This window comes from Trachinotus anak, unplaced genomic scaffold (assembly GCF_046630095.1).
Source record: "Trachinotus anak isolate AG129_WGS33_773 ecotype Australia unplaced genomic scaffold, CSIRO_AGI_Tana_v1 ptg000007l, whole genome shotgun sequence".
NCBI classification, from domain to species: Eukaryota; Metazoa; Chordata; class Actinopteri; order Carangiformes; family Carangidae; genus Trachinotus; species Trachinotus anak.
In genome coordinates, this window is record NW_027273858.1 from 14,425,158 (window position 1) to 14,441,738 (window position 16,581).

General features: G+C 38.8%; 1 protein-coding gene across 2 annotated transcripts in view; it reads right to left on the bottom strand.

Annotated features, from left to right (window-relative positions):
• The window catches only part of eys (eyes shut homolog), a 146,942-nt gene that overhangs the window by 12,996 nt on the left and 117,365 nt on the right, over positions 1–16,581 (bottom strand). For both annotated transcript variants that reach the window (XM_071480865.1, XM_071480864.1), the window contains 2 exons: positions 13,427–13,535; positions 8,842–9,065 (listed from right to left, as the gene is read on the bottom strand). In XM_071480865.1, coding sequence (XP_071336966.1) covers positions 8,842–9,065; positions 13,427–13,535 — 333 coding nt within the window. The remainder of the gene's footprint in view (positions 1–8,841; positions 9,066–13,426; positions 13,536–16,581) is intronic.

Genomic DNA, 16,581 nt, shown 5'->3' on the forward strand with positions numbered 1-16,581 from the left:
GATGCTGCACAATGCAGTAAAAATTCTAGTGTATGATTATTAACAGGCTGCTAATGTCAAGACGTTCTCAGGCGCACGTTCACACACTGTCGCTGCCAATTGTGACCGTTATTTTCAAAATAACATGCACAGATGGAAATTGTTTTGCATTGAACAGCGGCAGCCACTGTCATTTGTATAAAGTTTGACAACCTGCAAGAGGAAGAATCAAATATTTAACGGAGCACCTCCTGGTTGTGTATCCATGTTTCAGAGCTTTGAGTGCTGCTAATTTGTCCCTCACATTGTCAGTTAGTGTTTGTGTTTAAATGTTGGTGACAAACACACATACACATACACACACACACACACACATATACACACACACACACACACACACACACACACACACACACACACACCGCGTGGGTTTTCCTCCAGATGCTCCAGTTTCCTCCCACCGTCAAAAAACATGCAGGTTAGGTGAATTAGGTGACGCTCTAAAATGCTCGTAGGTGTGAATGTAAGTGTGAATGTGTCTTGTCTGTGTGTTTTGGCTGCGGTACACTGACGACTTATCCTTGGCTCCACATCCCTGCACAGAAGCAAGTGGGTATAGAAAATGTATAGATGGATGCACAAATTATATACCGTGATAAGACTTGATGATTTGGACAGTATAGATGCTATAAAATTAGATGGCATTTACAAACATCGAATCCATGCAATTTTAAGCTTGTGAGTGCAATTCTCTAAAAATGTGGTGGTTGTGGTTTAGTTGAAGATGTATTATTTATTTTTGTCTTTTTACATAAAGTATTCGAGTTGAAGTACAGCAGAGCTAATGGGGGAGACAAAGACACACACACACACACACACACACACACACACACACACACACACACACACACACACACACACACACAGAGTAAAAACAAACAAAAAAAACAACTCATGATACAAAGGACTCACACAAAGCAATGCAGCAAGATTGACCTTGAAACAATTCACCACTTTCACTGGGTAAACAACACTTCTCTCCAGATGTGTTGAGAGGAGCTTATAATTAACAGTATGGACAAGAATAAGTCAGATTTGAAGTTTTGTCTGACGTATGTTTGTTGTGGCAAGAGATAAAAATATCTTTGCATCCTCATAGAACAATCTTGATCCTCAAGAGAGATAAAAAAAAAGATGTTAACAGTTAAATCCATGTATTTAGCATTTATGAGCAGTGTATGACCATTTCATGAAGAGTTTATGAAATGTTATAATGTAGTTGTAGGCAGATTTAAAGCAGCTCTTAATCTACAGTATTCGCCAACAGTTGTTATTTCATTATTACAACTGTGCTGTACTGTATTATTCATTATCCATTTATACACCAGCCTCCACTCATGGGTGTTCACAGGAGGAGTTATAGTTGTTAACAAATAGGTTCATAAATACTCAGATCTGCTATATGTCACTCTGTTCTGCTTACAAATGGTAAATGGACAGACTTACAATAAAGTGTTGCCAAGTGAATGTACTACACCACAAGCAATTCAGGATAAACCAGTAAAAAAAAAAAAAAAACAGTAAAATGAATTGTCAGATGACTTGAATATAAGCACTGCAAACAGGCAGTGGAGATTTCTGGCTCCAAAAAAGGTAAAGTGTATATAGATGAGGGGAAGGAGCACGGTTGAAAACACTTGAGTTTTAATTGGCCTAATCAAAAACTTGATGTGTGGGGTGACAAAAGGTTATTTTAATTTGCCGGAGGCAATCACTTTGATTACTAAATTGTAGTAATGTTTGCAGACTAATTTGAATATGTTAATCACAAATGCATGAAGTTGGTTCTCGCCATATCTCACACCATTCAAAGACTGCAGCACCACGGCACACACCCTGCATATATTATTGAAGAGGACTACATTTTTAATCTAATGAGTACCAGATAAAATGATGAATAATTGACCGGTTAGTTTATGATATCCCTGTCAGCCACTACAATAAGCTGTGTGGCCACATGCATTTCCCACATTTCATCCCTTGTAAGTTATTTACAGAACACTTCTTTTCAAGTGCTTGTTGGTATGCAAATACACTTCAGCACTGATGAGGCTCTGCTGCCATGGCAGTCTTCAGTTCTCCGGATGAAAGAATTTAGTCCACTTCATCCTTTGTTAAAATAAAAAGGACCACTGGGTTTAGTAGATATTATTTATAGGGAAGAACTGCTTTGGTACTGAAACGCCATTTGCTTTCCAGTACTGTAAACAGCCAATTGGACACTGTTATACTGCAGACACTATGATTCTTGGTTTGTGGGAGGGAAAAAACATTTGAAAGATGACTTACTCTTTGCTCAATTATTTGTTATCTTAATTTTAATATAAACAAGGGGATGAAGTGGAATTTACACATGGCATTCACCTGATGTACTCAAGCTCCTGTTTGAGCAAATGCCTGTTCGATATTTCCCTGACCTCTTCTCGGCACCCTTGCAAACATTTCCTTGGCGGTGAAGAAGGGTGATGTCTGTTAAGTCTCCATCACAGAGTCTTTTGAAACTTGCTGCCATAGAAAAGTATACTTTAGATGATACTTGAAATAAAATCCTTATAGAAAGGGGGCATAAAGCACGAGGGAACTTTTCTCAAGGGATCTGACAATGTTTCTCCAGTCCAACCTAGAACACACTGCACTCTGCAGAAGCTGCACTTAAACTAGACTTTTTTGAAGCATGCCAGTATATTTATTCAAGTTTTTTCTTTCCATTTATTAACCCCTGATACTTTACATACCTTCTCATGTCTCAGAAATAAAGGTGTGTATCACTGATTTAACCTACGCAGTGTAAGACACATGAACTGATATGAGATGATGGAACTGATCTGCTTCAGACATGAGTCAGCCTCTTTGATGGGTGAGATTTATTGAACTGTTTCTTTTCTACAGGCACCAAACTCATCCGCATAGTCTGCATGCTGTGATGTAACAGTATCACATCGTCTCTCTCACACCGACGAAGGGGTGAGAGACCAAAAAAAATAATAATAATAAGAAAAGAAAGTCAGAGTCTGAAAGAAGGAAATGCAGGCATTAAGTGATAAAGTGTGAGCACACTGAGACTGGATGAGCTGGAAGAATGCAATGAATAAAATATCGTGATGTTTTTGCCCAGACTGCTTGACACCTCACTGCGGAGAACAGATTCCTTTAACTGAAGATCATAATGTTCTCCACAAAAACCACCTGCTGATGGTGTCTGCCTACACACACACACACACACACACACACACACACACACACACACACACATACACACAAATACACATGTATTCAATTTTCTTCAGTTTTTGATACAAACCACTACAGAACGTTGTGGAGAGTGTAATTATTTCTATGTTTTGTTTTCTCATGATCACATACTAATTTCTGGGCACTTAGACTGCAGAAAGACACATTTGATGTCTACAGATAGCTGTACTGCATGTCTTCTGATAACATATAATTACCATTGTATTGAGTCACATTTCTATAATAAATGCAAGGTGACAGTTTGGGTTACACAAAATAATTATTTTGTGTCTGCTAATGAATTTTGAGACATAATTACAGACTCAGACTCGTTATCACAAATATAGCGTTAAATAAAATTGTCTCCCGTTCACAACTTGGTTTCAAATAAGAAATCAGCTGTGGTATTGCACAGGCCTTATTCAGTCAACTCTAATGAAGCTGCTAATCAGAACAGCAACAACTGATACTATCAAGATACAGAGCTCTGCTCCAACAACTGTTCCATGTGTTCCCATTTGAAACCTTATGAATCCAGATCAAATTTACAACAAATGATCCTACTAAGTATTGCCTGATTATCCAAAGTCTTATATATCTTATATATTATATATGTGCCATAGAGCTCCACTGTTGTCCAAAAACTATTAAAAACACATCAATGAGCCACATCATCACACTGGATGACGTGCTTTTATTGCAATAGACATGGACTGTAGTGTTTATCTTGAGTTGATTTCACATATATATGCCCTGCTGCCGCAAATGCTCACAAGAGCAAAAAGCAAGTATTATTCCGCTGTTTAAAATAGTCCCCAAATATGCACTATTTACTCCTTTTGATAAAATTTGTGAAAAACTACAGTGCAATTTATTGGCCTTTTTGGAAAATTGAACGGTGCATTTATTCATTAGGAATCACTGTGTTCAGGAAGACTGATTAACATACCATTGATTTTGGTTGTTTTATGGAATTGGTTGACAAAAACAAAATATTTTATGATGCCACCCTGATCCTTGAAAATACCCTTTAAGAAAAAAAAACAGCCTAGTCACTTCACCATTATTTATACTATTCACTCAGGACAAACCAAACTGCCTCAATACATCAAAATAACACATTTGAAAAGCAAAGTTCATGGACCTTTTCTCTTTCTGTTGTATTTCATCTGAAGTCAGAGGTCTAAATAAAAAAATGGCCATTTGTAATGGAAAAATCAAATGCAGAAGCATTTCTTGTTCCTGTGGTTTTCATATCACGTTATCTGTGACTTATATCAATAATAACATAATTACTGTCTAGTTACTTTTAAGTATGCCAAGGTTACACAGAAACTCATTTTAAACAAGTACATTTCTGTGTGTATAAAAATAACCTATTTGGACAAAAAATACCATCACACAGTTGTTTTGAATGCACTTGTCCTCTGAAATTCAAAGACACAAATGCAATAAACTCTATAATGAGCAAGCTCTTTGGAAATATTCTACAGGGATTGCAATCGCACACAGGATGATAGCTGTGTTTGTTTCTCATGGTGAATTAAAATAATTGTTTCTTGGACCTTGAGTTATTTTATGGCTACTTTGAAACAAGAATAGCTGGAACTCTGATTAAGATAAAATTGGTCTCACTTTCTGAAGAACACTTGCGGGCAATGAAATGGAGGATCGGGAGAATTTACTGTTAAGTGGAGTTTTGTGTGCCACCGAAGCTGGACCATCGCAGAACAAACATGACACAGTCTCTACTGCAGCCAATTAGCAGGAAGTAATTCTGTCTGTATGAGTTCTGCTTGCTCTCCCTGTGTGTGTGTGAGTCCTCTACTCAGTAACACGGTGGATCTATTTATGTGAGCGCGGAGGTCACAAGATGTCACATTCTGACGCAAACTTTAAAGCAGAGAAAATCAGGATTTTCATGGAATATGAAAGGTGTTGCCTGATGACAAATCCACACACCATTATTACTGGAATCTTTCAGGTTCAGGCTCTTTCAGTTGCAAAAGTTGTTTTAGTTCATTATCACTGCTCTTATCAGTCTTTTGTTTTTGTTTTTTTTTTCAGATGCAGCAGGCAGCTGTTTTAGCAAAAAAGCCCTGATAATAAAGTATAGAATCTTGACTGAACAGCATTGGGAGTTATGTGTCAGACTATTGGCCGTGGACAGTAATCAACATATCAATATTTACATAAAGCACGCCAGTAAACAGCCAAATTTGAAATAAAGTAGTATAGTATATTTCCTGATTTCTCTGCCACTGATGTGCTGCATAATACACATCATATATCAAATCATACTATATTTCAGTTTGGTTCATGTAACAAACAAGGTCTTAAACGGTTAATGCTTATACAAATGTACACAAAACAGAATTTCGCTGGGTGCTCTCTACATGGTCTCAAATCCTAGTTCCTAACCACGGACAGGATGCCGCCACCTGCTCCCACAAAAGGTTCACAACACGCCCAGGCCGAGGCACACCAGGACGCCATCAGCGTCAGCAACCCAGCAGCACATTGGTAGTCGGGGGACAGGGGATCCAGGTGCAAGTGTCGTCACACTGCACCCCCCCACCCCACAACTGGTCACAAGCACATCTGTGCATCTGTATGTGGATCATACAGGAGGGAGAGAGCAGTTGTATATATTTATCTAATTGTCTAATCAGGCGATGATGAGATGCTGCATTCTATAACTGTCTGATAGATACAGGTGTTCACATGTCTCCTCTGATGAAATCTTCTTTACTTTTTTTTTCTCGTTTGTTACGGAGCAACTGCAAAGTGCCTACAGCTTGAAGTGTGCCTCTTGGAAACAATTGCCTCTTTCACATTTCTATCTGCTGTTTTTACAGTCGCTCTAATGACATGGTCTGTGCAACCCGCAGCTGAGCTTTATAAATGATACAGATATCAGGCATCACAGAGCTGCTACTAAAGAATAAAAAGGCCATGGTCCTTTGGGTGCTGATTGCCTGGCTTTTCACATTAATGTCACTTAAATACCTAATATGTATGTATCAGGCAGCAACCACAAGCCATTATCCTCTCAGGGTTAATATTGATATTCCTACATGCCTAAGTGAACAGAAAAGCGCATGAAAAGGGGACGTCGCCGAAATCACCTCAACTGAACCCACAATCAAAGTCCTTATTCATCCTATTATTTTGTGGCAGCGCAATTCAGGGCAACTAACAGAATGAAGAGAGCACTGTGAACTCCGGGTGACCCCTCCATGCTGTGCGGTTCAAGAGGATACTGCATTAACGTGTGTTCATCACACCGATAATTGCAAGGCCCGCTCTTTCACACATGACAAGCCAATGTGACCACAATGCCACCGCTTCTTAATTGGTATTCTTGGAGCCATTCATATTCCAATATTCATGGTGCCCTATCTCATTTCCTGTCGAGTAAATGCAACTCTTAAAAGATAGTGTCACAACACTATGAAGAAGACACCCAGGGCAGCTGTTTTATGGATTACTTAAGGTGAAAGAGTATCATATGTAGTTCATGCGTACTTAAAAAAGAAAGCCAACATGGCTGGTAAGTGGGGTGTGATGGCGGTCTGATGAGCTGGACTAGATAAAGATGAGGGAAGAAGGGAGCTTCACATATTTGGCACAGTACAAAGGACTAATGTTGGCGCAGGGATTACCTTTACTGGGCAATCAAATTACTGTAGATTTAAAGAAAGTGAGAGGTGAGAAGAAACATTCCTTCAGTGGACAGATACTCAGTGAACAATACATGGGAAGTGTAAAGTCAACGTAATGAAAGATTACACATCTTTATTATGAGATAGATAGTCCTCTGCCACTTTGTGTTTTATAAGTAAATGGCACAATAATTTAACTTCAATGTGATATGAACAACAATATAACAGAGTGAAATTCTGAAATTATATCAATCTGCAACAAATAACTTTTTTTGGCTGCACTGGGGCAGCAGAAATAAGATGCAAACACAAGATCTTTTCAGTTGATATGGTGAACTTTACACATCCAGCAGACGTGGAGCAAAGTTAACATTTATCTGGACTCGTGTTTCTGCTGCGCTGATAAATATTCACTCTTCTTTTAGCTCTGTTTTTGTCTTCGCCAGCTCCTGATGTAAATATCTGTCTCTTAAGCTGCTAAATGCTCTCATATGCTCTCCAGCTATTTGCTAACTTTGTCCCCGTGGTGCTGGGCTGGTAGTGCGCAATTGTTTCTCAGAGGCTCTTCACTGAGAACAGTTACCTGCTCCTGCTGGAAGTGACACGGAGAAGATAAGCATGAACCAAACGCTAAAGCTGTGGGCAGACGCCAGAATGCTCTGTAGAGCTGAGGGCCGATCATCATCTGTGGGTCTGTCACTATGAGCGACGCAAGTAGTCATGTCATTCAGCATCAATCTAAGAACATTTATTATAGCAGCTCTAAAATTTAAAATGAGCTCCTCTGGTGTAAACACTGATGGGAAATTCCAGTCATATTAGTCGCCGGCAGGAAGTGTGAAAAGTGAAAATTTAAAACTGAGCAGGTTCAAGGAAACCAGAGGAAGCTCAACATCTAACTGACCTTTGTCACTGTTGCCAACTCCTCGCAGAAGTCCTGCTGGACTGAGGGAGAGCAGGCGCCATCACACTGAAGCCCACAGTTTCCTTTTAGTCTGAGCTTCTGTTATTGCACGTTTATTGTGTGTTGTGCATTTAATTGGTGCAGTGTTACAAACTCTTGGAGAACACAAACTCTGCAACAACACTGAAAAATGTATCAACTTGCAAAGCTGCAGCCTGGGTAACAGCCTGTTTATTGTTAGAAAACAGATTTGGCAAACAGACTGTTGCTGACTCGCATGTTCCAAACTTCACCACAAACACTTGAATTAGGCATAATGCATATTATCATGCCTGGAAGACAAAAAAGAATTTCAAATTGTAGAAATTCCCTTTTTTTCCATCCATTTTGTGATTAATAATACATTTATATAGATTTTCTCCTGATACTAAGTCCTGCCCTGTATTTCAGTTAGTCTACAGAAGGCCTACATTCAAATTAGTCCAATGCAGATAAGAGGAGCTTGAAAACTGAGCAGCTCTGCAGTAAGATAGTGGAATGGTTGGTGCGAGGAAGAGGAGCTGTTGCCAAAACTGTCATTTCACTAGCTGGCTGACTGGGTTAGTGTGTGTTGAAAGCTCCTGATGCACAGCCACATCTCCATTCATGTTTTTACAGATTGGGAAAACAATTTAAACTGGAATATATATTTCTACAATGGACACTGTCTGACTCTGACAGTCATACTGAGTCACACGGGCATGAGCAAACAGCAGGGCTAGCATGGAGATGTAATGACTCTGTGAACTCATGAGCTTTCTTTTGTTTGACACATGCACGTCCTTAACACTAATTCTACTCTGCTGCAGTTCGCCTCATTTCTGGGGTCATTATTTTTTGTGCTGTGTAGATCTACGACAGGATGAAAACATATTTGAGACATTTTTTTTTTTTATTCTTAGTGGCTTTCAAGTTCAAAAGGAGTTAAGTAATGTTTAATCAGTGTAAAAGGTGACTTAATACCTGACACAAGTTCCTCCATTACGACAGGGAAGGTGTTGGCAGACAGGCGGGTCACAGTTCTTGATGTTTCTCCCTCTCACTGCCTCACCCACCAGGTAAATCTCCTTCGAGTTGACCTGAAGTTCCCTGATACAGCCAATGAATCTCCTTGCCCCCTTTGCACTCCCATCATGCATCTCCCAGTGGGGTGAAATATCCCCAAGAAATATGGGTCCAAAGGTTCCCTGCAAAAAAAAAAAAAAAAAAAAAAAGGCAGTGATCAATGGTCGTTTAGTAAATCGCACTAAATCTTACAATACACAGTATGTCCCCCTTCAAGTATGAACTTTGTAGCTAAAAACAGGTTCTTAGTATCAGTGTGTGTGGATATATTAACATTATTATTACATTAACAGCACCGTAATGTAGAAGATTAACACTATCAGCTACTGGTACTCTCCAGCTTAATGTGGGTTTAGCATAACCTAGACAAGCAATTGGAGTTATCATCTTTCCTTTTTCAGAACCTCTGAATTCATATGATAATACACATGCTGATACGATGAAAAAGAGGTAAAATATCTGAAAAAAAATAAAAATGCTGCAAGCTTTCTTTGATGTGGAAGGTAATTGGGTAGAATGAATGTAGATAAATTCTGTGAACTTGCAGCTTATCCTGCCAGAACGGTCAATTTAACAAGTGAGGCATAATTGTGTCTGCTACCAAAGTAGAGCTGCAGAAAAAAAAAAAAAAAAAAAAAAAGCTAACATAAGACGCTCAAGAACCATCTTATGTTAGCACTGAATTACATATATATTCCATTCACAGCAGTGACCTCAGGTTGTTCAAATGAATATTGAATACTACTGTCTGTTTAGTAGGTTTACATAATAACACTTTCATACACACGTGGCGTGAATGATGATTAATTTATGAAAGCCAAGTCAACATTTATCACAGCTCAATTACACATTCTTTCAAATTATGTAGCATGGTGAGTCAAAGGGAATTTTTTGTTTAATTCATTAATAATTGTGCTTGTTATGGTCTTCCCTTTAGATGGTGCAGTTTGTCATTAAATTAAATTATATGAAGATCACAAGCAGTTTTAAAATTTGATTCCGAAGGAACACAGACCTTTCCTGTTCCTGTGTCCTGTACGAGAGCATGTTAAGTTTTAAAGCCACTTTAACCTTTAGCAAAATAATGTGGATACATTTGAAATCTTCTCCATCTGCATTACATTTTGTGATTTCTTTTTCTAAAAGATTTTGAGCAAAACAATACAAAAGCACTCCCCTTTTCTTTTGACAGTTAGCAAAGTGGATACTGACACTACTCACTATCCCTCTTTAAGCTTTGTTGACATGGATGCTTTCATTTTATCATGTCTGGTCACAGCAGATATGAGTGCTGGTTGTCTTACAGTTATTACACTTAATATCTTTCACAATGCAGGCCTCTCATGTCATGTATTAAATGGGTGAGTCAGGCAGACTCTGTTGTTATGGGAGGCTGTATGTCAGAAACTATAAATCTTACTTATGTGGGTCAAGGATCGGTTCTTGCTTGAATTTGTCTTTCCTCTACCTGCTTCCTCTGGGTAAGGTTTTGTGTTGTTTCAAAGCTATGCTGATGATGTCCACCTCTGTATGGGATACAATACAGGACAAGTCCTTCATATAGAGTAGAGCAAATATTGTACGATGTTTTCTATCAGTTGCTATGAAATTGTGGCTGTTGTGGCAGAATTTATATGACTTTTGGTGTCCCAGCAATGTAACATTCATCATGACTTCACGCTGGTGCTGGAGGAAAGGTGTTAGACAGCTGCAGTGGAGGTGGTCACTTGGACAGTGAGGTGTTGAACCACATAATAATTTGAGATGTTGGCTTAATTTCCTTTTTTTTAATGACATAACTGCTGCATTTTTGAAAGGCTATAAAAAAAAAAGACAAGAATTACAGGGTTCACAGGAACATATCTGTAATGTCACCGCAAAGTGAAGGGCCATTAAAGTATCTTTGACAAAGCTGAAGATTCAAATAAAATAAGCGGCTGTGACTTTGACTTTTACAATGAGCTGAGCCCTATTTTATGTGATTCAACCAGCTATGAGCCGCTGGAGCTGCATGATGATGATGGACTGATATGGAATGACTTTATGATGCCTTCAAGTGTGTTTACTATGTTTATGAGAAGAGTCCATTTGAAAGACCCACTGATGTAATATTCATGACTTTGTAAGTGGACTCATATCTCCAGAGTTCTCCAGTGCTGTACATTGATTTCTGAGCTCTATTTGAAGGCAGCACTAGTCAGTGTTTCCATTATTATATGTCCACATATTCTTCATAATCATAAGATTAGATTTCAGAGACAATTTAAAACTGCTTTGTATTTAAAACTCTCCTCTCTCTCCGGTCTAAATTACCAAGAATGACACTGGCTTTGACTTGTTTTACTGACTTTGCAGTCCGGCATTTCTATTATAATTTAACATACACCAAACTATTTTGGTAATGGTTGTGATATCTGCCAAACTGCCTGATGAGTCTGCAGTCTAGACTAAAAACTGACAGTAGCTAACTTCATGACCTCTCCAAGGTCTGCAGCCGGGCCATGTAGGGCCGTGTTGGTTTGAACCCATCTCAAGTTCCTCTGTGGGTTCACAATGTCAAATCACATCAGTTTATTCACAACGCCTCGAATCACAAATTTGCCTAAAAGGGCTTTACAATCTGTTCTTCATATGACACCCTCTATCCTTAGACTCCTGATAACCCTACACAACAGGGCTAGCCTGTTGTCTAGTAGCTAGGAGCTGGGCTAGTAGGTCCCTTTATTGCTCTGTGCCAACATGTGAGTTTTCTGCTTTTCTTACTGCCTATCATTTGAATGAAATTAGCCCAAAGCCCAACTATTGCATGCCAGCTCTTGTTTAGTTCAATTTGACTGGTGTTGAGCACAGTTAAAAATCAAAACCCAGTCATTCTCAATATCTTTAAATCTTGGTAAAACGTTAGTCTTAAATAAACATAGTGAAGGTTAACCAGCAACCAATGTGCAGTGTGTACTTGTGTCATGAATGTGTTAAAAAGAAAAAAAAAAAACATCTTGGCATCTCAAATTAGAAGACCATAAATCACACTGAGGGAGGGGGAGGCATGTTGAGCCTGTGGGAAGGTTGAGCCTCTCTCTGCGTCTTTGAAAGGGAAAAACAAAATTATTAATTTAATAACAAATATAGGTGTTGTTAATCAAATTAATGAGCCAGAGTGAAAAGACCAGCCTGTGGTTAACAAGTGAGAACTAGCTTAGTGCTACTTACATGCTTGCAAAGTGTCATCTTGGCAAATAATGTAACAGGTGCACATGTTTTTAATGGGCGCTCATGTTCCTCAGTCATAAAGAACTTCTCTCAGTTAAAAACTGTGTGCTGGGCTGGCTTTGATAACATACAGTTTATGTACTCATGATGCTGCTGTCATGAGTTCCACATTTGATCAAAGGCAATAATAAATCCTGTAACTGGCATACAGTTACAATCCATACAATCCATAATTTAGCTGTATGTTCACAGGCAGCGGCTTGAGGCTTTTAGCTCATATAAACCAACCAACTAACATTATTTACAATATCCTTTGATATTATTTCTGTTGCTGACATACTAGATTATCAGTACCAACACCAAAACAATATCATTTTTCAATAAGATATTTCAGTTTCCTGAACTGAACAAAAGCCACATTTTAAAATGTTGCGGTTGTTGTGTGGTGGTTTAAAACTGGCAAAATGAGGGCTGTAATCAGAAATCATCTCACCACATACCAGGATATGTGCAGTTAACTGGACTTCAAATGCTGCTATATATTGTGCTTTAGGCTGCATTCAGACAGAAAAATGTCAGCCTGTCATTCATCTGACTGAGGCCACTCAGTCAGACACAGTGTGAGTGCCACCACAGAGGGCTCTGACAAAATAACACAGCAAAAAAGCTTCTTCAACTTTTGCCTGAAAGTAACACACTGTTATCTGGCCAGATTGTCATGACAAAAGATAAAATGGATATGGCTGTTAAGACTTTCCAGAGCAGAAGAATCTTTCCTCTTAATACAATTAACTGCTGTGCACTGATCTGGAGCCGGATAAGCCTTCAAACCTGTAGAGCTATTACTCAAACTGGAATCCCTGGATTATTTTCATGTTATTTTCATAACACTGAGAACAACCCCAAAAAACCTCAGTTTAATGCACAACATTCACGCAAAGAGCAGCATAAAGTTTGGTTGAAAACATGTCAGTAAATGATATCTGATGCATCTCATTTGACCTCGTACTCATGGATGCTAAAAGTCATTCAATTCAATTCAATTCATTTATAAATAGCAGCTAATAACAACATACATTAACTCAAGGCACTTTAAAGGGTAAGGTCACATATGCCAAATTATGTTACTGTTTTAATTAACATTTAAATATATCTAAGGTAAGTGGTCCTGTAAAAGTAAGGAGATACCAAAGACATAATTATGGATTAGAAATGCTAATTTGAGATAATGGTTGTTCAAAGGGTTGATTTGACTGCAGGCAGGTCAGGTTACCTCTGACACGGGAGGTGAGACGTACTCCTCGAGACGCTGAGCTGTGCCATTATCTGCAGCTATTTCAATCATACATGACCCCCCTTGTTTGCCAACAGGCAGATTGTATCTGTTGAGAGAGAAGAGAGGGGGACCAGGGTTAGTTAGAAAGGGTGCTCTCCACAATATCTGATATCGGAAACACAATAAATTCAGCAAAGCATGAGAGATATTCTGATGCTGAGACAGACAGAGCAGTCACAGTAATGGAGCTGCTAATGTGGCCACTGAGACTATACTATAAACTGACTATCTGCGACGACGTATACATTACACACTGTTTTATGAGAAACTTTATGCACTGGTAGATTCGGCAGAAAGCAATGGTGCGTTTGAATCCAAAGCTACAGCTCAAACCCAAGAGAGACAACAGAAATAGGGAATGGCTTCCACAGCTGGATTTGAATAATAAGAGCAGAAATAGGTTTCTGTTGTTGTGTTTCTCAGCAGATATGTAATTCACATAATAATACCTTTAAATTCAGTAAAATAAAGATGAACCTCAGACTGATATAACCAGTCAAAACCAGTTTATAGTGTATCATATGCATTATTATTTCATATAATGCTACTACTACTACTACTTCTACTACTACTACTACTAATAATAATAATAAGTAAACAAATCAACCTGAAAAACATGATGATGGGTATAAGTGCTAATTATGTCATTCAGGATTAATTGATAATAAAAACGAGGGCACAAACTAGATATACATTATAAACCTAATGAGAAGGAAGACAATTTTATCATTTGACCCTCTGTGTCTCTCAGGGGAAATATACAATTGTAGTAGTCATTAATGTTGTAGCCATAATGTTAAGTAGCTGGTCTACTTGTGTCATAATCCAGCTTTGGCAAAGTCAACTGATTCCCTCTCTCCTATTCATCATTGGCTTCATACTGGCGATGTACAATAGCAGCTTCTTTACGGGGCTGCACATTACGCAAAAGGCTGTACACTCTGCACCGCACACATAAACACGACACTGTTTGGGAGTAATCTACATAATGCCCCTCTGTTCTCATGGGTTTATTCATTGTTTGCCTGTAAATATGTAACGCAAGAAATAATGTTGCTTATCTCCAAATCAGACTCTGCAAAAATTCATCCATGCGTTCCTTGTGGTTGTGCCTGTTTTGCTGAGGAAAAACCCTCCAATGTCTGTTTTAATGGCCAGATGGAAACAATCAGGCCAATTGCCCTCCTGCTAATTTGAAACAGCCTTCCAGGACGTCTCCCTGAGGCAATCACATGCATACAACTTCAGGTAAGACTAATTACAGGTATGGAGCTGTTTTGTACACACACACACACACACACACACACATACACATACACACACACACACACAGATAAATTAAGGCGCATTTAAGGCTGCAAACGAGAAATGCAGCCTAATGTCCAGAGAAGACATCCATCTCCGACCTTAGGGTGCCTGCCGCGTCTCAGAGGTCGTTCTCCCGACATTAGCATAGCAGTACGTGATCAGCGAGTGATTTCAGAAATTACATCGCTCCACTGTTTATTTTCAAGTCACAAGAATATAACAGGATCCTAATGATATGACTGAAATGATTAAATATATTGCAATGTATGTCTTCGTGTGGCAAACACAAAACATCACAGTATCACAACACAACCCTGTTGCCGATGGCGTTTGTGCCATATTTGGTGCTGAGTAGAGTCGCTTTTTATTGGGCCTGCTAATGCTGCAAAGGCTGCCCCTGTGAGACATGGATGGCACGCTCACTAAGCAAACAGGATGATGTTGCTTGATGAACTCTCGTGAGCACATTGAATGCTCCACCAGGCTAATTTACATTGGTCTTGCTCTAAGGCAAAGACCACTATTTATAAAGATGACTACTGTATGACTACTTTACTTGGTCTCGGAGTTAGATGGCTAGGAAGATGCCCCACAGCCCCACATCACCACCATCATCAACACTACACACACACACATACACAGACATAACACAAAACCACAATAGATTCTATTACACAAACAAATATATGAGTGAATCTGAAGGAAACAAAGCTGGGGTTTGTCTAACGCAATTTCTTCTTGGGCTCCCTGTGCACCATTCACTGCTGGGTCTCATAGGACTAACAATAGCGGATTCCCAATTTGAGGTAAACAAACAAAAACATATGAATATTTCATATTCTCCAAACACACAAAAACCACAATATTGCTGTGATCATTTTTACTTACTCACTCATCATTTATGCATTTATTCATCTGGCTAATGCTCTAATCATAAGTGATTTGTCATCTCTAACATCCTCATTTAGACTATGTCTGGTGTGTGACTAATTCAGTGCAACTGCATTACTGCAACTTTCCTGAGGATCACCGCTGAAATATTACCTGCAATGTTAAGGGACCTTGCAAATATTTTCAGCACAGCACCTTTACACAAAGGTATTTGTTAAACCTGATGGTGTGTGTTTGTCTTTACAATCCTATTTGAACATGTCTCCCTAACAGTCCCCTGCAGAAAATTAATAATGAGGGAGGATCATCATTAAAATATTACTATTGCATAAAACATCTGAAAATATTGGCAACAGATGGCAGTAAAACATCACACACTGCGCTGGTGCCCTTGCAACAGTTTTCACTGGCTGATAGGCAAGATGTCACTTTTCTTTATGGCTTATTATTCTCATCATAATTCAGATTTGTACAAAAAGCAAATGATAATGTGGAACCTGGTTGTGGCAAGTTTATAATTTGTGATGCATTTAGTGATTCAGAGTCGAGAATCTATTAGTTCTGCAGAGAAAATGCTCAGTTGAATTTATACCTGTGAGCAAATAGAATGTAAATGGGTCACAGATATTACATATAAAGGAAGATGAGTACCACCTGTTACTTAAATATTCTTTTTTAGCACAGCAGGCTAAACATCAGATTTGACTGAAGATAGAGAGACAAACCCCCCATATGCTTAAGAATTATGTAGTATTCTGAAATGTCACATCTTACTACAGCACCGGGTGCACAAGATGTCAGGACGGATCTGTTTGTTAGTTTTTCCTTAAGTGCAAAAAGCCCTGTATCACACCATAATCTACACCTACATTGACAGTAATGCCTGCTCTGGC